The sequence below is a fragment of the Anastrepha ludens genome, chromosome 5 (genome assembly GCF_028408465.1).
Source record: "Anastrepha ludens isolate Willacy chromosome 5, idAnaLude1.1, whole genome shotgun sequence".
Lineage (NCBI taxonomy): Eukaryota > Metazoa > Arthropoda > Insecta > Diptera > Tephritidae > Anastrepha > Anastrepha ludens.
The window spans coordinates 108,149,543-108,171,996 of record NC_071501.1 but is presented as its reverse complement, the minus strand read 5'-3'; the positions used below and the strand labels follow the sequence as shown (position 1 = coordinate 108,171,996).

The 22,454-nt window shown below is 36.9% G+C and overlaps 1 protein-coding gene across 1 annotated transcript; it reads left to right on the top strand.

Annotated features, from left to right (window-relative positions):
• The first annotated feature begins 6,136 nt into the window (after positions 1 to 6,136).
• LOC128864450 (uncharacterized) lies at positions 6,137 to 20,706 on the top strand. The gene is made up of 3 exons (XM_054104113.1): positions 6,137 to 6,602; positions 6,689 to 6,830; positions 19,672 to 20,706. The coding sequence occupies exons 1-3, from the start codon at positions 6,384 to 6,386 to the stop codon at positions 20,577 to 20,579; spliced, it is 1,269 nt and encodes a 422-aa protein (XP_053960088.1). The 5' UTR covers positions 6,137 to 6,383; the 3' UTR covers positions 20,580 to 20,706.
• The last annotated feature ends 1,748 nt before the right edge of the window (positions 20,707 to 22,454 follow it).

The following is a 22,454-nucleotide window of genomic DNA, read 5'->3' as shown; positions in this document are numbered from 1 at the left end:
CCGAGTGTATTTCTACCCTGAAAAAGCTCCTCATAAGAAGAATATCTGCCGCTCAGAGTTGGCTTGAAACTGTAGGTCCCCCCATTTGTGGAACAACATCAAGACGCGCATGACCACAAATAGGAGGAGGAGCTCGGCTAAACACCCAAAATGGGTGTATGCGCCAATTACATATTATTTGTATATATATAGAAAAATCCAATTTGGTCAAATATGTACCATCTTTTTCAATAACTGCTTGCTATTTAGCAAGGTAGCACCTCTCTCATAGAAGCTTTCGTTCCTATCGTCAAACAACTCAGTTTTGCACAAACTTCTCTTGAGGTGGATTTTTCCGAAAAAGTGTCTAGTCTGAACTATAAGAATCTTCCAATCAAGCCTTCGAAGCTTATGAAAATTGTGTGAAAATGTGTGTGACCAAGCGAAATATTAATTTGGAGGGAAAGTAATCCATTATTTTCTCGGTAGATGGTTGTAGTGACCCAAGTGGAGAAGAATTTGGCTGCCCTTGGCATTTCGAATTGGCGTCGATTAGCTAAGTGAAAGGAGCGCCTAGCGCGCTTTATTGAACTCGGCCAAAATTGCTTATTGTGTCCATAAAGAAGAAGATTAGCCGAAGCAGGTCACTTTTGGGCGATTGTTCTTATTATTTTATTATAGGTTTTCACCTGTTTTTCTTCACACTATTACATAGTTATAAATTACAAAGTATTATTAAAATTCAAAATGACGAAATGTTATTTTCGAAATCCAGCTTTCGCGCCATCTCTTTGGTGGTCTTCCAGGTCCGCGCTTTCCACATGGTATATAGTCTCTCACTAGCCCTAGCTCATTCCAAGTGCTTGACCATAGAAAAATATCTCTTGGGAAATGATTCCTTGCCAATCACACCAAACACATAGCAACCATTTGCGCCGATTCATTGCCATTCGACCACAACTATTTTTGATCTCATCATAAGTGACCCTTTTTTGATCACCAGTCACCATCCGCTTAAAAAATTGGTCGATTTTGTTGCAATTCAGCAGCGATTCATAGATTCGGTCAATGAAGTTCTTTTTTGCGTTAATTCGTAGGGGGACCGAACATTGAGTTTCTTTGTACTATTTGAGTTATTTTCAATCAGGAAGGTGCTTAAGTGGTTGTCGGAGTCCAAGAAATGAGTAAATTATGTCCTTTTGTTCTCTGTGTTGATGTCCTCATTGGTGTATGCGTTCAAACAATACAGAGTCAAGCAATCACAAAATTGTATCAGAATTTTTGTTTTTGTGTCATCTTATCTCTCTAATGCCATCTAAGATAGCCTGAACACGATATGCAGCTAAGCTTAAGCCATCTATAAGAAAAATAAAGGATTTCTTTTTACTACAACTTCGCAACTTAGAGTGTTAAGGGGACAGATACCTGTAAACGGCCATATTTTCCCTGACTTTCATTAAAATTATTTAAAATGAAGTAGTCAATATATTTTTTTCAAAATTGGCATACAGTTTATTTATACATTAAAATAATATAAATTTTTTTTTTTATTTTAATCATTTAAAATGGCGGATGTACTCTCAATTTTTCCAGGAAGGTCGCAGCGGGGCTTCTCAATCGGCGGGCATCGTAACATCGGCGTCAGTGACCTGAATGCCAAAACCCAAACATTTTTTTGTTTATTAATGTCATAATTTCTACATCTATTCTACCTTAGTGACAGAACGCAGAAGGTCAAGACCAGTAAATCAACATCCCAGTCTAGATACGTACATACTGGTGTTCCGTAAGGGTCTATCCTTGGTCCACTTTTATTCAGTCTTTTTGTCAATGATGTTTTTAACGTTTGTCAGTATGTGAATTGTACTTGTCCAGTCGTATTGGTCTCGTTGAAGATTTATGTTTCAAAATAAACAGTGATTTGTCTGCTATTTCTGTATGGGCTAACGATAACTCATTATGTCTGAACGCGTCAAAGTCATATGTCTTACCTATATGTAATAGTGTTGTGCATGTTGACAATATCCCTAAATTGTGGATAGGTACAAGTTCCCTTACCTTTATGGATAAGGTAAACAATTCAGGGTTTATTCTTAACACAAAACTTACCTGTGCTGCTAGAAATTACATATTTTTGTGCAAACTTACATTATTCAAGTCTCCCTATCTGACAGAGAAGTTGATACCAGTAAGGTCTCGCAGACACAACAAGTTCATCGTTCCAAAATTTAATTACCTACCATCATCTAGATTATTTTTCATTAACGCTGTTAAAGTGTGAAACTCATTACCCGACACTGTGAAGGCTGGACTTAACAGATTTAACTTCAGGGCACAAGTCTATAATTACTTTAAAAGTGTTTGATTGCATTAAATTAGGGCATCAAATTTCCCTCTACATTCTCTAATTACTACTTTTGTTTTTTCTTTTCTAAATCCTTCTTTTCTTTTTCTACTACTTCTTTTCTCCTTTTCTTCTTATTATTATAGTTAAGTTAAATAAATTGGATTGATTTGTAAATGAACTGGTGTAAAATTTAGATTAAGAAACTTGCATGTTAAAAATATTCCAGTTGTTTATAATATTGTTGAAGTACTCTTTAAAAACCTTAGCCTTACTATGTACAATACTATTTATATAAACAAATAAATAAATAAAATAAAAATGAATTTAAAAAAACGAAAAAAAAAACGCAGAATAAAATGCTTGAAAAAACATGAATTTTGGGGCGAATTTACCTACAATTTTTGCTTCGAAAAAATTATTTTTTCACAAAAATGCGAAAACTTGTATTCACATAGAAAGTAATATCATAAAAAAGATGTGTGCAAAATTTCATTGAGATCGGTCAAATAACTTTTCGAGTTATCGTGTACGCCAATTAGAAAAATATGATTTTGAGAAAAACTCGTCTAAAGTTTGAATACATGAAAATACCCCTCCCAGCGTTCGAACGCAAAGAATAGAGTCGTCACGGTTGTCGATCTATAATAACAGGTGGCGCTAAACTAATCCTCCTATCAGAAAATGCTATAAATTTCGCGATTGGCCCCTAATGTCTGTTCTGGTGAAACACTGCGACGTTTAGCCGCTCACCTCGAAGAGACTGGCACAACACGAGATGCAGTTCTGCAGAGAATATTGCTGCTGTAGCCGAGGATGTCATGGAAGCGCCGTCGACATCGACCAGACGACGTGCCACGCAAGTGGGTATCAGTCGACGGTCTTTACAGCGAATTTTGGTACAAGATTTGAAGATGTTTCCGTACAAAGTCCAGACGGTGCATCAGCTGTTAGCTGCTGACCGCCAATCGCGTCTAACATACGCTCAAGCCATCCTTAATCGCCACCAAGAGGAAGATAATTTTTCATCAAAAATAATCATGAGTGATGAGGCCCATTTCCATCTGAGCGGGTACGCAAATAAGCAAAATTTACGCTTCTGGGGCACTGAAAATCCTCGTGTAACCCACGAAGAGCCATTACACCCGCTCAAAGTCACTGTATGGTGTGCTGTTTACGCTGGAGGAGTCATCGGACCTTTTTCCTTCGAAGACGTCGCGGGCCAAACGGTTACTGTGAATGGTGAGCGCTACAGAGCAATGATCAACGAGTTCTTTTTGCCGCAACTTGATGAATTGCGATTGGAAAACATGTGGTTCCAACAGGACGGTGCAACGGCACACACTGCACGTGCCACAACCGATATGCTGAAGGATGCATTTCCCGGGCGCCTAATCTCCCGTTTTGGCGATTTGCACTGGCCAGCAAGATAGCCTGATTTGACCGCTCCAGACTTCTTTTTGTGCGGCTTTTTGTAGTCGCGGGTATATTGTATATTATATCAACAAGCCTCAGACTCTTGTAGCTTTCAAAGACAATATCCGTCAAGAATGTGAGGACCTATCGCCGGAAGTTTTGGCCAAAGTGATGGAAAATGCCATGAAAAGGGCTCAAATGGCAATCAACTGGGGCGGCGGCCATTTACATGACATCATATTCTCGACTTGATGTAAAAAAAATAAAAGACAAAATAAAAATAATCCACAAGAAGAATCAAAGTTTTTAATTTTTTTTTTAAATTACAGCCAAAAAACATCGCAAGGTTACTTTTGCGCCACCTTGTATAAGAAATACTTAAATTTACGTTTTGAAATTTTTTTGAAATACTCTTAAAGGATTATATTAACATTTTATGAAAAAAAAATTTTTTTTTCGAAATTTTACAGGTATTTGTTCCCTTAATTGATCATACGAGCCTCATAAGTTGCATACTAGCAGACTCCAAAGTCTTGAACCTCGAATAAGAGGTCTATTTAAAGCACTAATGGCAGTCTATATATTTGGCCAATACGCTTTGGTCGGTTTTTCTGAAGTTGCACGCCTATACTCGCAATTGACCGGTAGGCTTAAAATTAACATGATCCTGGTTATTACTAAATTTATTTATTATCACTAAAGTTTATCCGAATCTATAGGGTGGGCCATGTAAAATTTGCTTTTTGAATCGGCTATAAAAAAAAACTAATCAATATTTTTTCAAGCTTTTTTCTTTTTTGAAGATTGAACATTGTCATGAATGAAAAATAATATTGTTCAAATGACTGCCTCGACTGGCTTTACAGTAGTCCATTCGATCAACCCAATTTTTAAGCACATTTTCGATTGTTTGAGCTCCAATTTCATGAATGGCAACTTCGCTTTCGTGTTTTAAAGCATCAATCGTCTCGGGATGGTTCGCATAGCATTTGTCCTTAACGGCTCCCCACAAAAAATATTCCAACGAGCTTAAATCACAGCACCGAGGCGGCCAATTGATTTTGGAATTTCGGCTGATTATTCGGTTTTCAAAAACGGTAGCCAAAAGTTCGAAGGTAACTTTGGCAGTGTGGCAAGCTGCACCGTCCTGTTGAAACCAAATGTCGTCCATGTCATTCTAATTTTTGGAAACAACTCGTAGATCATGTCACGGTAACGCTCGCCATTTACTGTAACCGCGGCTCCTCGCTTATTTTCGAAAAAAATGGCCCGATGATGCCGCCAGACCAAAAACCGCACCAAACAGTGACTCGTTGTGGATACATTTGCTTCTCTACAGTAACGTGTGGATTTTCTGAGCCCCAATTCCGACAATTTTGCTTATTGACCTAGCCACCGATGTGAAAATCAGCTTCATCAGAAAAGATGATTTTTCGGTAAAAATGCTCATCTTCGGTCAAACGATTTTCTGCCTATTGAGCGCACCGAAAACGCATTGGATGGTCATTAGGCTTCAGTTCTTGCACCAATTGAACTTTGTAAGCCTTGATACCGAGGTCTTTACGCAAAATTCTCCACAAAGAATTGCGTGAAATATTCAATTCTTGAGAACGTTGACGAGTTGAGGTTGTTGGATGTTCACGCACATTTTCGGCTACAGCAGCAATGTTTACGCACTCTAGGAGCAAGTTCACGTGCTGTTTTATCCATTAACGATCCACTTTCACGAACACGATTAACAAATTGATCCACAAACAGTCTTGTTGGCAAATCTTTTTTTTGGAATTTTTTTTTTTCAAATTTCTCACTGTTTGGAGTAGAAGTCTCACCACTTTGGTAAAAAGGTTTTCAATATTTCCCAATTTTGTTCAAGCGTATAGCGTCCCATTTCGTAAATGTCAAACCTTTAAGTAAATTTTGAACACATTTGACATGTCATTTATGTTACCATTCTCAAAAAAATAGGTGGTTCAAAAAGCAAACGCTATATGGCCCACCCTGTATGCAGCAGAGGCAATGAAAATTTGTACTTTCTTGGAATAATGGATAATAAAGGGCAATACGTGTTTTATGTTCATATAAAAAAATTAATCGTTCAACCTCCCAAACATCTGGTTTTATTCTAATTCGATACACCCTTATTGGAAAACCCCATACAACGCCAATTTTTACAGCCTTAGATGTTTAGATAGTGTAGTTATCTGTTGAAGGCCAACTAAGTACTTCTTATCAGTGCCAATGCATAGACTAAACGAAGTCGATCGGATTATTTATCACCTAGAAAAAATTATAAAAATAGCTCAATACTTAGAGCGAAATTCGCTAAACTAAAACAGATGTATTGCGCAAATAGCCCACTTACATACCTGTATGTACATACCTACATACCTATATATGTACATCTGTATATTCGACTAAATGGATATCGGCCAATGCGACGCTCAACAATTACCCAGTCGCCAGCAGTCAGAACGGGAAGCTCGTTGAATTTGGATGGGCGCCAAAATCGAGAACCGATAAATAAACAAAAATTCTTTTACATTGTAAAATTGAAGAGAAAAATGCATAAAAACTAATATGGTTTGAAAAACAAAAGTGAACATTTCAATTAAAACCGCTTAAAGAAAAACAAAAACTAAAAAGAATGGCACTCAGCACTGCCGAGCCTCCCACAACTCCGACCGAATTGCTATTGAGCCACACGGATTGCCAAAGAATTTTAGCGAAAGCCTGCGGAAGTGAAACGGATTTGCAGTTAAAAGAATTCACTTTGAAGCCAGCTGCGTATACGAGCGGTTTTCTTGGCCAATATTATCACCTGGTAGTGCATTATAGCGTTGCTGTACCAGATGAAAACAAAAATGTAAGTTGCTGCCGTTGCTAGAAGTGTTGCATACCTTTAGGCAGAAACAAAATATTTTATATTTTTTTTATATATACAAAACACAGTTAGCTGATAGGCGCCAATTGCACGAGTTGCACGCATTTGTCAAAGGCATTCCCCAGGCGAATGAGGAACCAGAGAAGGAGGCCATATTTCGTAAGGAGGCTTCGTTATATGGCACACTTTTGGAACGTTTGCGGCCTTATGGTAAGTACTCACTTTGCTGTATGTGTTATTTTAAGAGATGTTTTTGTTTTTGTTTTTGTATTTAAGCTAAGCTACATGTAAAAAAAATATGCATTTTTGAGATGTTAGTAGCTTAAACAAAATTGCTAAGCAACTCTTCTGGCTTCGGTGCCAACTGCCTATTTTGAATATCGCAAATTGAGAGAACAGGCTGACTTAAAAAGTAGATATGACTCTTCCAGGTTTAACATACCCACTCTTTTTGAACCTTAGTTGGAACTCCGAATAAATAACAAAAATCGTATGTAGTATTTTGATCCATATAACCTAAACCGATTTAGTCTAGTTTTATTGAGCCATACACAGCACCACGGCCTCTTATGTGGCCTAATGTACATGACCGCAAGCCTATAATAGAAGGCTTCTAATGCATTCGAGCGCTTCCTCAGATTTTTTTTATACATATGCATTTATACACGTGCATTTAGAGTCACGAGGTGAGTGAGTCTTCGCTTTGCGATAGCTGTATAGTCGCAGTGCATGCGCTCTGCTACCCATTCTAATTAGACGGTGTTGCTCGCTCGTAGGGTACTGAGAATAGTGAAACATTTCTCAACGGGTTTAGATAGTATTTATTATGTGAGACTGCAGTGCTAATAAGGCTGCCTAGCTAGCTGAAAAAATATAGTAGTAGTATAAAAAGTAGTATGCCAACGAAAGCATTCTCGGTCACATATTTCTATGCCATAGTTCGCCGCTTGATTTGCGGGATAACCGCCCATTGGTATCGATCTTTTAAAGTTCAGCCCAAAGCCACCCGCACCAGTCTTACCATCCGCAAGCTTCGACCCATCTATGTGTAAACCGATTTAGGGCGACGCTTTCCTCTAAACTAATTTGAATACCACACAATTTAAAGATGCCTTCGCTTAGGCAATGCCATTTTCTAAAACACTTTTTGTGCCAGAAATGTGTAAAGGCCGCCCTCTAGTGCGCAAACCTGAATTGCTACGTAATTTAACATGAAAAACATGAATCTTAAGACAGATTACAGATATTAATTATAGCTTAAGTATAAGCTGAGGTAAGCCGTAGAACTTTTAGGCTGGGTAGCTGCATGGCTGCCCCGTAGGAGAAGGAAGCAGGCATACTTGGATAGTTGCGAATGTAACCATACTTTTTTGTACAACTGGGAGAAACGTAATGGAGAGAAAGCATAGACAAACCGGTGAACGGTGAGTAATTAGAAATTGCAGAAATGAAAAGACCTACATGTTAATGAGGACGTTCCATATGAGGGTGATATCAAGATCTGATAATCTGATGATGGATCAATCTTCAACCAAAAGATCAGAAACATGTGAGTGATCTCATGTCAAATGACGCAAGCATTTTGAGGATAATAAGAATTAATAAGCAGAAACCTGCAAAAAGTTTGAAAAACCTTTGATAATTTTGAGATTTATTCGATGTTGAGAATTTGTAATAATTTTAGTTAGTCAAAGTCAAATATCTGCGGTTAATTTTAACATTTTTGTAAATGTTGATTGTTTTTTTTGTTGGACAATAAAAAACAGGGTGGGCCATATAGCGTTTGCTTTTTGAACCACCTATTTTTTAAGAATGGTAACACAAACGACATGTCAAATGTGTTCAGAATTTACTTAAAGGCTTGACATTTATGAAATGGGACGCTATACGCTTGAAAAAGATTGGGAAATATTGAAAACCTATTTCCAAAGTGCTGAGTATTCTTCTTCTTTTCTGATTTTAACATCAGTGGCTACGTCAATAAGCAAAATTGTCGGACTTGGGGCTCAGAAAATCCACTCGTTACTGTAGAGAAGCAAATGCATCCACAACGAGTCACTGTTTGGTGCGGTTTTTGGTCTGGCGGCATCATCGGGCCATTTTTTTCGAAAATAAGCGAGGAGCCGCGGTTACAGTAAATGGCGAGCGTTCCCGTGACATGATCTACGAGTTGTTTCCAAAAATTGAAGAGGATGACATGGACGACATTTGGTTTCAACAGGACGGTGCAACTTGTCACACTGCCAAAGTTACACTCGAACTTTTGGCTACCGTTTTTGAAAACCGAATAATCAGCCGAAATTCCGATACCAATTGGCCACGTCGGAGCTGTGATTTAAGTCCGTTGGACTATTTTTAGTGGGGAGCCGTTAAGGACAAATGCTATGCGAACCATCCAGAGACGATTGATGCTTTAAAACACGAAAGCGAAGTTGCCATTCATGAAATTGGAGCCCAAACAATCGAAAATGTGCTTAAAAATTGGATTGACCGAATGGCGTACTGTAAAGCCAGTCGTGGCAGTCATTTGAACGATATTATTTTTCATTCATAAATGACACTGTTCAATCTTTAAAATAAAAAAAAAGTTTGAAAATATATTGATTAGTTTTTTTTATAGCCGATTCAAAAAGCAAATTTTACATGGCCCACCCTACATTAAAAAATTTAAATTTCTGCAAGAAATTTTTACATTTTTGATGAAAATGTTTGTGATAAAATAAGTTTTTTGTCATTTTTGAATTTTTTTATTGTTATTATTTTTTGTTTTTCATAGCTGAGGCTATGTTCAGTAACAAAATGCGTTTCATAATAATAAGATACCCCTAATTTTTCAAAGTATTTTAATTTATAGATTTTAGTGGAAAATAAAAATTTTACACATCGATTAAAGTATCAAAAGTTAACTGTTGCATTACAGAATTTAGAACTTTTTTTAATATGGTACATTAAGAAAATTCTTAGCAAAAACGTATTTCCAGGCGTTTCATAATTATAAGCCACTGTTTAATTAAAGTGATCGTTTATCAAAAGTATACTTTTTTCGAATTTTGTTTTCTGTTGTCTAGAATATTTTTGTAAGCTATGGGAACATCATTTTCTTTAGCGGCACAAAATACCCATTTTTTCGATCGATTCTTCTAACTTTTTAAGTAAATTTATAATAAATCTAAAGAAGCCCATTCTGCCTTAATTGCCGCTTTAAGCTCGTTGGTGTTGTCCAATTGGCGATTGTTGGCATAAGTTCTGCTGACTAATATACCCCAAAAGGTTATGGGGTTTAGATCCGGAGAACACGCTGGCCAGTACTTAGTTTCTATGAAACAATCGGTCAAATACTGCCTTGTTTTTCTGCTTACGTGGATTCGGGCGTTGTCTTGCTGAAAAACGAAGGGCACTTTTCGGTTATCCTGAATAAAAGGAAGGAGACTATTTTTCAAAACGTTTTTGAAGTCCCCAATATTCATTCGCGATGATGTAAACTGTATATCAAGAGTTGCTTTCGATGTAAATGCATCCCAAACCATAACAGAACCTCCACCGAAGTGACGCTTGGAATATAAGAGGGGGCTCTTGCGCAAATCTCTCCAATAATTTAAAAAACCATCAGGTCCATCCAAGTTCTATTTGTTCATCTGAAAATATAGGGTGATTTTTTAAAAGCTATAGGAAAGTTTTTCAAAAAAACACACGTAAAATTCAGAAAAATGCTTGAAACTTTTATTTAAATCGATAGTACGGTCCATATAATTTAATGTTTGAAGATTATTCCATGCAAATGTCTGCAAATGGTCCATCCGCTTAGTCCAATTTTGGCATACTCTTTCCAATGTTTCGGCCGGTATCTCACATATAAATGCTTTAATGTTGTCTTCCAATGCGTTAATTGAAGCAGGCTTATCTGAATAGACATGAACTTTAACGTAGCCCCACAAAAAATAATCTAAAGGCGTTATATCGCACGATCTGGGTGGCCAATTGACAGGTCCCGAACGTGAAATAAAATGTGCACCGAACTCGCCTCTCAACAAGTCCATTGTTACGCGTGCTGTGTGGCATGTGGCACCGTCTTGCTGAATCCTCATGTCATGCAAGTCAAGCTCCTGCACTTTGGGCAAAAAAAAGTTGGACATCATTTCACGGTAGCGCTCACCAATCACAGTTACGTTACGATTCGCAGCATCTTTGAAGAAGTACGGTCCAATGATACCTCCAACCCATAAACCGCACCAAACTGTGACCTTTCCTTGCAATTCTTCTGGCTGATCTTCACTCCAAAATCGACAGTTCTGCTTATTTACGTACCCATTGATCCAAAAGTGAGCTTCGTCGCTGAGCACAATTTTTCGATATATTAAAAAAGTGGATCTTAAACTTTCTTAACAGAACACGCATTTTTAAAAAATAATGTGCAATTAGGCAACATTAAAAATATTCCAAATATCTATTTTTGATACTTTTAAATGATTGCACCTCTGTAATGTGCGCCAAACTGTTGTTTTTGAAACCTTATTTTGAACAACAGCGGCCAAGTTGGTGCAAGACTTAGTCGAGTTAGCTACTCTTATGATTGTTCGGCACCTTCTATCTCTTCAGAAGCTTATTTTCGACTAGTATCTTATCATTATGAAACGGCGAAAAGACTAGCAAAAGTGCAGCTTCTTGGATCACGGTTCTATAAAATATAGTGAGCTTTCGCACCAAAACCAATTGATGGAAGTCTTAAGTCTATAACTGTTAAAATGACGCCAAATAAAAACTACTCCAGAAAGTAAAAGCGAGCTTATGTTAGTTCAGAAATTGTATACCAAAGGTTTCTTATGATTATGAAACGGACCTTACTTGAAAGTTTCATAATCGAATTCCCATAAATTTTGAACTTATATCCAAAAACGTATCGAAAATCAATGGAAAATTAGTTCAAAATACTGTTCTAGGGAAGCGTTCGCGTATGTGGGCGCATATTAATTATTTCTGTTTGCAAATCGCTCGAAGCGTCGCTACCTACTTTAGTAAGCAGATATGCGCATCTACCACTGGAAAATTTATGAGAATGCCACTACGAGAGTTTTAGAGGTTACTGAGAATGAACTGAAAAAAATTTAGGGTGTATGTTTTTAAAAAATGCAAAAATAGAAAAAGGGAAATTAAAAAAACAAAAAAAATTTAGAAAAAAATTTTATATTTTTACTACATATTTTTTTAATTGGTACGTTTCATTCTAAAAAAATGATAAAAAATCTTAGCTGGTGTGTTTTTCGAAAACGCCAAAAACCAATTTTTGAGCAAACATTTTAGAGCAAACAATTTTACATATTTCTAAAATATTTTTTTTAAATAGTATATTTTTTTAGTATCCTAAAATGAGTAGGTGTGTTTTTTTTAAAATGCCAAAAAAATTGTTTCACTCAAATTTTGAACAAAAAATTTATAGTTTAAAAAAAAAAAATACAAAAAATAATTCTCGCCAATTTTTTGAGTAAAAAAAATTAATATTTTTCCTAAATACAATAATTAATGTCATTGCAGCCTCGGTAGTCTAGCGTAATGCACCAGCCTGCCATCCTAGAGGTAAAGCACGGCCCTTGTACTTTTCCAAATTTACCTACTTTCCCTGCTTCTAAAACAAAAAAAACAACAAAAAAAAAAAAATCTCATTCCTCTAACCCAAAAACTTATCCTTTCCATTTTTATTCCCGCACAATAGTTAGCGCATGTTTTGCATTGTGGCTGCTAAAACAAGCAAAAACAAACAGTTACCCATTGCATCAGTGGCGCCAGCAAGAGGAAGCGGGTGACCGCGGTAATAGCGCAGGCACACCACATTTAGCGTAGTTTTGTATGATCCTTCTGCCAGAAATGTGTGAAATACAGATTGCGCCCCAAGCAGTAAGAAGGCGGTGTTCCTAAGCAACGACAGGTGGGCATTTCCACTTAGGACTGCTAGCGGCAGGCTAATTACCTTCCCTGTCAGAAATCAAATAGATTAACGAAACCAACGTAAGACAAGTCTTGTCGAGGCCCTATGCTCCCGAGAAGGTGAACAAGGAAAAAAATTAGTGTTATTACCCTAAAAAATTAAAAAGAAAAACTGTAAACAAGATCTTAGTGGATGTGGTTTTCTAATTTTTTATATTTTTCATAAATAATTCATTTTATTACCCTAAAAAATTTAAAAGAACTGTGAAAAAAATATGCAAAAAACAATTTCGAACAAAAAATTCTTATTTTTTTCTAAAATAATTTTTTAATCGTATATTTTTATTATCCAAAAAATTAAAAAAAAAAAATTATAATATAAAAAAATATTAGTGGGTGAGTTTGTCAAAAAAGCCAAAAATAAAAAATTTTATACTTTTTCAAAAATAATCAACCTTATTATGCCAAAAAACTGGACAAAACGTTATGAGAGACATCTTAGCGGGTGTGTTTTAACAAAATGGAAAAAATGTCACAAAAATTGTTTACAACTTTCAATTAAAAACCAAATTTATAAGACAGATCAGAGATATTTCTTTCTAAAAAACGATACCAAAATTTTCAACTTTGTATGAATTTCAAAAATATTGGGTATGGGAATAAGTTTCCACCCTCGTAAAAGAGGTGTCGCTGCTGATACTATTTTTGTGTTCGCTCTAGTAAGATACTGAGGATTTGAAGGTGTATATGTGAGGTCTCGATCGTAGTAGTTGACATTTGAAGCGTAAAGATCCTATTTTTATCTGACATCAAAAATGCCTACATTCGGCCCGAAAAAACAACATTAGCGGGAAGTAATGCTTCATTATTACCTTTCAAAGAAAAGTGCAGCTGAAACGTGTCGAATATTGATCAATATTTACGGCAATCGCTTCATCCAAAACAACTAAAGATTGGTATCGACCCTACCAAAGTGGCAATTTCCACGTGAGTGATAAAGATCGCAATCTGGTGGGATCAGAAAGTGTCATCTATCATGAACTCCTTAACCATCTGAAACCATCATAGGCGATCGTTACCGACTGCAACTAGTGCGTTTGAATCGAGCTCTCAAAAAAAAAAGAGGTTGTCTGTAAAGTCGGTTTACTGACGATAGTTTAACGTGACAACGTCATAAGAAAATATTGATGGAATGGTTGCAATTTTCAAAACAAAATTTTAATTTTATTTGTTTGATAGATATTTTGTATGAATATAGAGGAGGAGGTAAATGGAATTGCAATGGAATAGGTCAAGTTACATTTACACAAACGTGAAAAATGACGAAACATTTATCAAATTCATGAAAGATACCTTCAATTTCGATTGTGCATCAGACGTTAATAAGTCAACAACACTAAGAGGCACCATCATCGATTTGCCTTTTTCAAGACACTTTACACTCGAAACACTCCCTTTCATTTCCTACTTTTTCTATCATCGTCCTATTCTCAACAGAGAAATGGTTCATTGCCATGCACACAGCAAGAAGGCATAAGCAAATACAAGTATGTGAATTTATATACAAATGCGCATATACATACATATACATACATATATATGCTCACTCAAGTAGGACAGAGCCAGATGTCGAAAGTTGCAGAACGCGGGGGCCGATTGTGCTCTTTGTCGTTCGTTCCGCGCTCTCGCTTGCAGTTCAAGCACATTAGCTTACATTTGCTTGCGTACGGAATAGATTCGTATATTTGATATGTCCATATGACTTGTATGCATCTTTACATATAGATTTGTTCTTTTTGAAAATTGCGCGAAATTGTATATGTACATGCATGTTTATATACATATATTAGTATACAACATATCTTATAAGGTATGTGGTAAATATTACCATACATTTTTTCCTTCATATATAATAAAAAAATTAATAATAATAACATTAAAACAACAGGTATTATTAACAAACTTGGTTTTATTTTAAATTCTTCAAGTAAATCAAATTAATAATAATCAATAAGAAGGCATATGCAAATACAAATACGTGAATTTATATATGTACATATGCGCATAGACATACACATATACGCTCACTTAAGTAGGAGAGAGCAAGATGTCGAACGTTGCCGTTCGTTTGCTTTGTTTGCTTTGTTTGCTTTGTCGTTCGTTCCGCGCTTTCGCTTGCAGTTCATTCAATGCAATGAGCAAGGTAACGACATATGAGCAAGGTAACACTAATGAGCAAGGTAACGACACATTTTTTCGTGCGTGCAGCCTGTTAAATCGAATTATAAGACGTTATCACGTCAAAAAAGCGGCCGGAGTGGGGAGGTAGACATGACAAACTGATTTTGCTGCATGACAACGCCAGACCCGAGGTTGCTAAATCGGTACAGCAATATTTAGAGGGACTAAATTGGGAAATCTTGGATAATATTTCGTATTCCCCAGACATTGCACCTTCGAATTACCATCTGTTCCTATCAATGCAGTCAGCCCTTATTGGAGAGCGATTCACTTCTTACGAGAGCATCGCAAACTGGCTCAATGAATGGGTGAAGTCAGAGGAATTCGTATGCTGCCTGAAAGTTGGAGTAAAGTTGTAGCTTCCAGTGGCACATACTTCACATAATATCAAGTGTTATTTAATTGTTTAAATAGTTCGTAACTTTGGCTAAGCAAGGACGGAAACTTATTCCGATACCCAATACAATTTTTATTTTATTTTGTTTTTTCAGTGTACTTCTTTTTATATTCAAGCCTTCAAATACAACAATTTTCAGAAAAATTGACGACAATGTCCAAAACGTGACATGTGATTACTAATATGGACACTTGGAAATATATTTTTAAGGTTTTAAAATGTAATTTCACTCAATATTTCGATGACTTTCTACTTTCAAAACGGCGCTTGAGTGCTACTTGAAAATGCCAGTCCCCTATTTCTACTGGCAATAATTTCGCAATTTTTGATTTGTCAGTTTTTGATTTGTTGGGGAAAATAAAAAATTTTATAAGTTAAAATAATTGACTTTAAAAAAACGCTCTACGGCATCTCGTTAATGTTTGGGTTAATTTCTTGCAAATTTACATCGCAAAGCTTAACACTTTCAACTTTTTGACGTGATAACGTCTTATAATTCGATTTAACAGGCTGCACGCACGAAAAAATGTGTCGTTACCTTGCTCATTAGTGTTACCTTGCTCTTTAGTGTTACCTTGCTCATATGTAGTTACCTTGCTCATTAGTGTTACCTTGCTCTTTAGTGTTACCTTGCTCTTTAGTGTTACCTTGCTCATTAGTGTTACCTTGCTCATTAGTGTTACCTTGCTCATTGCATTGAATGAACTGCAAGCGAAAGCGCGGAACGAACGACAAGGCAAACAAAGCAAACGAACGGAAACGTTCGACATCTTGCTCTCTCCTACTTGAGCGTATATATGTATGTATATGCGCATATGTACATATATAAATTCACGTATTTGTATTTGCATATGCCTTCTTATTGATTATTATTAATTTGATTCACTTGAAGAATTTAAAATAAAACCAAGTTTGTTAATAATACCTGTTGTTTTAATGTTATAATTATTAATTTTTTTATTATATATGAAGGAAAAAATGTATTTTAATATTTACCATATACCATATAAGATATGTTGTCTATACTAATATTATAAAGAGGAAAACTTTGTTTGTTTGTAATGAATAGGCTCAAAACTACTGGACCGATTTTAAAAATTCTTTCACCATTCGAAAGCTACATCATCCACGAGTAACATGGATTATATTTTATTTTGGAAATAGGGCTCGAGATATAGGTCAAAACGTGGACCCGGGTAACCTTCGGATGTGTATGTACAATATGGGTATCAAATGGAAGCTGTTGGCGAATGCTTTAGTCCAGAGTATTTTTCATGCCGCTCCGTGACTAGGGTCTCGAGATAGAGACCAAAACGTGGACCCTAGAATGTGTTTGTACAATATGGATATCAAATTGAAGCTGTTGGTGAATGCTTTAGTACAGAGTATTTTTCATGCCGCTCCGTGACTGGGGTCGCGAGATATAGAACAAAACGTGGACCCGGGTAACCTTTGGTTGTGTATGTACAATATGGGTATCAAATGAAAGCTGTTGATAAGTTCTTTAATACGGGGTAATTTTCATACCTATTGATGACTAGGGTCTGGAAATATATGCCAAAACGTGGACCCGCCGTGTTTTTGCACCGAATTAAACCAAACTTACACACATTGTTAAGTAGGTATTGAAGATGATTTCCGTATAGTTTGAATACCTATTGGTAGATAGGGTCTCGAGATATAGGTCAAAACGTGGACCCGGGTAACCTTCGGACGTGTATGTACAATATGGGTATCAAATGAAAGCTGTTGGTGAATGCTTTATGTTATGTTATGTTATGTTATGTTATGTTATGTTATGTTATGTTATGTTATGTTATGTTATGTTATGTTATGTTATGTTATGTTATGTTATGTTATGTTATGTTATGTTATGTTATGTTATGTTATGTTATGTTTTTTTCCTTGGGCTCTACGCGCTTACTGCGTTTCGAGTAATTTATTATTTCAATTAGTTTGTTTTCTAGAGCAAATATTTTCATACATATGTGCAGTATAACATTCAGATAGATTACAAGTATTTTCAATTACATAAATATTTTATAGTTTAACAAAACTAACTGAAATAAAATGCCTGCGATTGGATACAAGCAGTTAGATGGTTATTCTACTATATTACTATTATGATTAAGACATTAGGTAGGAATGTTTGAAGCATTGAAGTTTTTTAAATTATCAATTATTTTTTTGACAAATTCATTAAATGATGTTATCAAACTAGGATATTTTGAAATTTGTTTTATGTTGAATGCTGGAATATCATATTGTGCACAGAATGTTTCGTGTCTCTGTCGTGCACTGTGAAAGCGTGGGCAGTCGTGCAAAAGATGATGCATACTCTGCACAGTGAGTTGGTCACACGGGCACCAGTCTTCGTCAATGATTTTGAATCGCTTTAAGTATGCCTTGTTGAAACCATGGCCAGTAAAGAGCTGTGTCAATTCAAATGATATCCCAAAGAGTTGTCGGTATAGTTGCGCATCTTCAAGAATTGGAAAGAAAATCTTTGTGATGGAGCCAGTGGTATCGTCGGCATACTCCTGCTGCCATGACTCGAATATTTGAGAACGTATTTGCCGTATAGCATAGCTTAAGGGAAATGCAGTATATACTGGATCGACTCCTTGATTTGCTGCTTCTTTTGCCTGTTCATCTGCACGCTCGTTTCCTTCAATACCGATGTGCGATTTGACCCAGTAAAAGTCAATTCTGTGTCGCTGGCGAAGAAGGTACAGGTGCTGATGAATTGATGCAATTAGAGGATTGGGGTTGCTCCGATTTTGGATAGCTTCCAAACAAGAGCGACTGTCGCTATATATGACTAGCTTTTCAGTTTTCAATTCATTCTGAGCCCATTTAAGTGCAGTGTCAATTGCTAGAGCTTCAGCCTGGAAGACAGTGCATGTGTCATGTAATTTAAATTTACGTGACGTCCAGTCGTCATCTTGTTTATGAACGACAAAAGCTGATCCACAAGCGCCTGTTTCTAACTTGCTTCCATCGGTATAGATGTGGGTCGCATTTGCATCCATAGTATTGTCAGCTTCCTGTTGTGATGCTATGCTTTCAAAACGTATAGACTGACGCTCGGAAGGATGTAGTTGATTTTTTGGTGTAGTGCGTTGTTCAAGCATGACGTTTAGTGTTTCATCATATACTCCGGATAATTTGACACTTTCGATTTGCATAGTTTCTTTTATCTTCAGATGCAGCGGTGTGAATCCTGCAAGCGCCAGAGCCGAATTAGCCGAAACTGTGTGAAAGCCTCTGATTGCTCGTATAGCGAAAGTTCTTTGGAACGAGCGAAGAAGACGGCGAATATAATTAAACTGTATAGCTTTGCCCCATATACTTGCAGCGTAAGTTATAGTTGGCTCCACAACATGCTTATAGATTGTGATAACGTTGTCTGCGTGTACACCCCATGTGGGTCTAACATATCGGCATAAGTTTTTATATACTCGCTGAGCTTTATCGACAACGTACTTAGCGTGGTTGGTGAATCTCAGTCGATCATCTATTACTACACCCAGGTACTTAATTTCTTTGACGAAGATTAGTCGATTGCCATTTAAAAATAGTTCAGCTTGTTTAGCATTACTTTTAAATGCCATAGCATATGTCTTGGTGTCGCTAAAAGTCAACTTCACATTCTTTCCCCAATTATATATTAGGCGCAAAGCATCATTAGCGTAAAGTTGCAGTTCTTTTACAGTTTTGGCGCTGACTATTAAGAGGATGTCATCTGCAAAGGCCTGAATTTCACACCCTTCAGGCAGCGGCATAGAAAGAAGCTCATCTATGATAATGTTCCAAAAAATTGGACCACATACAGACCCTTGGATACAGCCTCTAGTTGTTGCTTTTGTTGCAGTGGCGTCGGCGTAGTTTAGTGAAGCGCTGCGATCTGTAAGATAGCTTATAATAAGCCTGTAAATATTAGACGGAGTTTGCATTCGTTCTAGCTGATTTAAGAGCGCCGGCCACCAAGCGTGATCAAACGCACCTTTAATGTCTAGAGACACACAAATTACCTGCCGCTTTTTACGCTTCTCCTTCTCAATAGTTTCAATTGCGTTACGCAAAGCATCCAAAGTTATGTTATGTTATGTTATGTTATGTTATGTTATGTTATGTTATGTTATGTTATGTTATGTTATGTTATGTTATGTTATGTTATGTTATGTTATGTTATGTTATGTTATGTTATGTTATGTTATGTTATGTTAATATATATTATGTTATGTTAATGTTAACTCATTCTCTATATGCATACAAAATATCTATCAAACAAATAAAATTAAAATTTTCTTTTGAAAAATGCAACCATTCAATTAGTATTTTCTTATGACGTTATCACGTTAAACTATCGTCAGTAAACCGACTTTACAGACAACCTCTTTTTTTTACTGAATCATTACATACATATTTATTTCACATTGCCTCATACATGTCGCTATTTATGTATCTTCATTTTTTTTCTACTTTTCCCAGCTACTGTCGTCTGGTCACCTCGCTGTTTCTTTGCACGTGACGATCTCATTGTGCTCGAACAATTGGATCAACTCAACTATAAACTCTGCCCAGAAAGCACCGAATATCTAAACGACCATTACCTGCGTCGGGTGCTACGCGCATTGGCAGCACAACATGCCGCCTCTCTAACACTCGAAGTCAAAGAAGGCATCTGCATAGGCGACGTCTATCCGGAATTACAACAGGAGATCACAGTATCACCACAAGTTCCTTGGTATACCGTTGGATTGCGTGCCATACTCGCTGTAGTGAAATCCCAATTGAAAACTCAAACACCCGCTTTACGGACAGCAGTTGAGTCGCGCCTACCGGATGTTGTTAAAAGCGTCTACGAAATGACTAATCGTTCGACTAAGTATCGAAATGTGCTCTGCCATCGCGACATTTGGCGTGGTAATATCTTGTACAGCGAAACCACTTCGGCTACTTCATGCACCAACAATAGTTCTGTCATCCTTGTGGATTATCAAACTGCGCGCTATTGTTCACCAGCCATCGACGTGGTCTTCACATTGTTCATGAATCTAGAGAAAGCCACGAGAAGAGCCAAAGAACTGGAATATTTGTGTTACTATTATGACTTCTTACAGCGCGACTGTAGCGCCAATGGTTTTGCAGCAGCTGATCAGGTCGCCTACTCGGAGTTGCTTGCTTCTTATCAGGAGTTTCAGCTGTTTGGTTTGCTTTATAGAGCCATTGCCACTACTATTCTGAAAGTTCCTAGGGAATGTCTGACCAACGAGTACGTGCATGTGGACCGCACTGCCATGGTATTTAAGCTGATGGCTGAGCTACCCGAACTGCGAATATGTTTGGAAGAAAGCATTCAAGAAATTATAGATTTAATTATCGAACAAAAAGTGTAAGACACTATGAAAGTTCTAATAGTTTTAGAAGCTAAGCCACACTGCAGCTATCCAAAGATTAATAGCGATAAGAAAATGTTGCACATTCTAATGACTACTAGTAATAAAATGGAAATGTTTAGATGTGCGCAAACGAGTTGACTTTTATTTGCCTTTTTTCATATGTGACAGACCTTACTTGGGCAATTAGAAGATTTCAGCAATTAAGACCTTAATCGAGTTCAATCTACGTGAGTTATGAAATTGGGAATGTTGTTTTTTAGACATTCTTGGTTGACTCGATCTTTGTGAGATGGTGCCGAGTGCTGTTGAAATGTTCATATTTTTCTGCCCATGGCTTCAAGGCAACCTCCAGAATACTTTCCCGATAAGATTTTGCATTTACCTTGACACCAGGCTCGGTGAAAACGATTGGAGAGCGCCCATCTGCGGTTACAGCGGCCCAAACCATTACCCGTGGCGGGTGCTCTCTCCTGGTGACCAAACGATGACTCAAATTCTCATATGAACGGTCGTTCAAATAACCCTATCGTTTTGGGAGTTTACGAATTGCTCAATTTGAAAAATGTTTTCGTTAGAAAACACAATTTTCGGATATTGACCGCTTTCGGCCAAGCGAAGCAACTCCTTCGCTCTTTCAAGTCTGACTTGTTGCTACTTTGGTGTGAGATCATGCGCCTCTTGGATCTTGTAAGGCTTGACTTTGAGATCATTTTTCTGTATGCGGCGGATACTACGGTCAAATATTTTCAGTTCTTTCGTCATTTGATTGATACTTCGTCGTGGATTTTGCTCAAGTCGCTTCATCACTTTTTCAACTATTTCACGTGGCGTTGCAGTTTTTTGATGACCACTTCTATGACGTTTCGCGATGCTACCAGTATCATTGTAACGAGCAATGGTGCGAGAAACAAACACTTTATTTACTTTAAGATGCTCGAGCTCACGAACAAGCACTGGTTGTGATTTTCCAGCCAAATATAAGGCAATCACGCCATTACTGATTTTCTTTTTTCGCATTTACTCTCGGATAAATGCTTCGCGCGCTTGTAAACAATACTCTGGACTGAACTTTAGCCAACTAAAAGACAGGTGATGCATGGGCATCACTCGGTCCAGTCACCGCAAGTCGTCTGAAGTTGATTACACTTCGAGTGCCGGACCCTGTATTAAGGCGAATAGTTTTTTGAGACGATTGAGTCGTTAAGCAGAATTTGCGGAAAGTGAACATTTTTTTGAAGATTGAGAGGATGGTTGGTTACCATATAGACTACTTTGTAGTGAAAAAATAAAAATCAAAATTAATTAAATCAATTTATTTCATTAAAAATATCCGAATACTGATTCAATCGAAGTATTCACAGTGTAGCCGCAGTTTTTATTTGGAGCACTTCAAGTGACCTCGTGCAAATTTCAGCATAAATTAGCAGCATAAACTTTCCTCATACATGTACGAGGAATGCTGCTGGAGTGGCAGTCTTTGTCCGGATAAAAATCCTGGTCGTTCCATTAACACAGAACTACCTACTGTGAGAAAACTTTTCATGCATTTTGCTATTCTCAAACTTATCGAATAGGGAAGAAACTAATACCGAGCTGCTTATGTGGTAAGCCTGATCCAGTAGCAAACCAATGTGGTAATGCATCAGATGGTTTATCTGCTTACAATCGAGTGAAACAGCAGCGAGATCTTTAAAATAATATACTTACATAAAATTTTGCTTATTTTCGAAAAATTCTTACATCAATCAGTAATTTTCTTGTTACCGAGAAAGAACGGGAAATTAGTGCGCTCCAACGTAGAAAATTTACCAAGTTACCGAATGCCGAATTGTAATGTTACCGAATCATGGCGAAAAGATTTTTAGAGGCGTG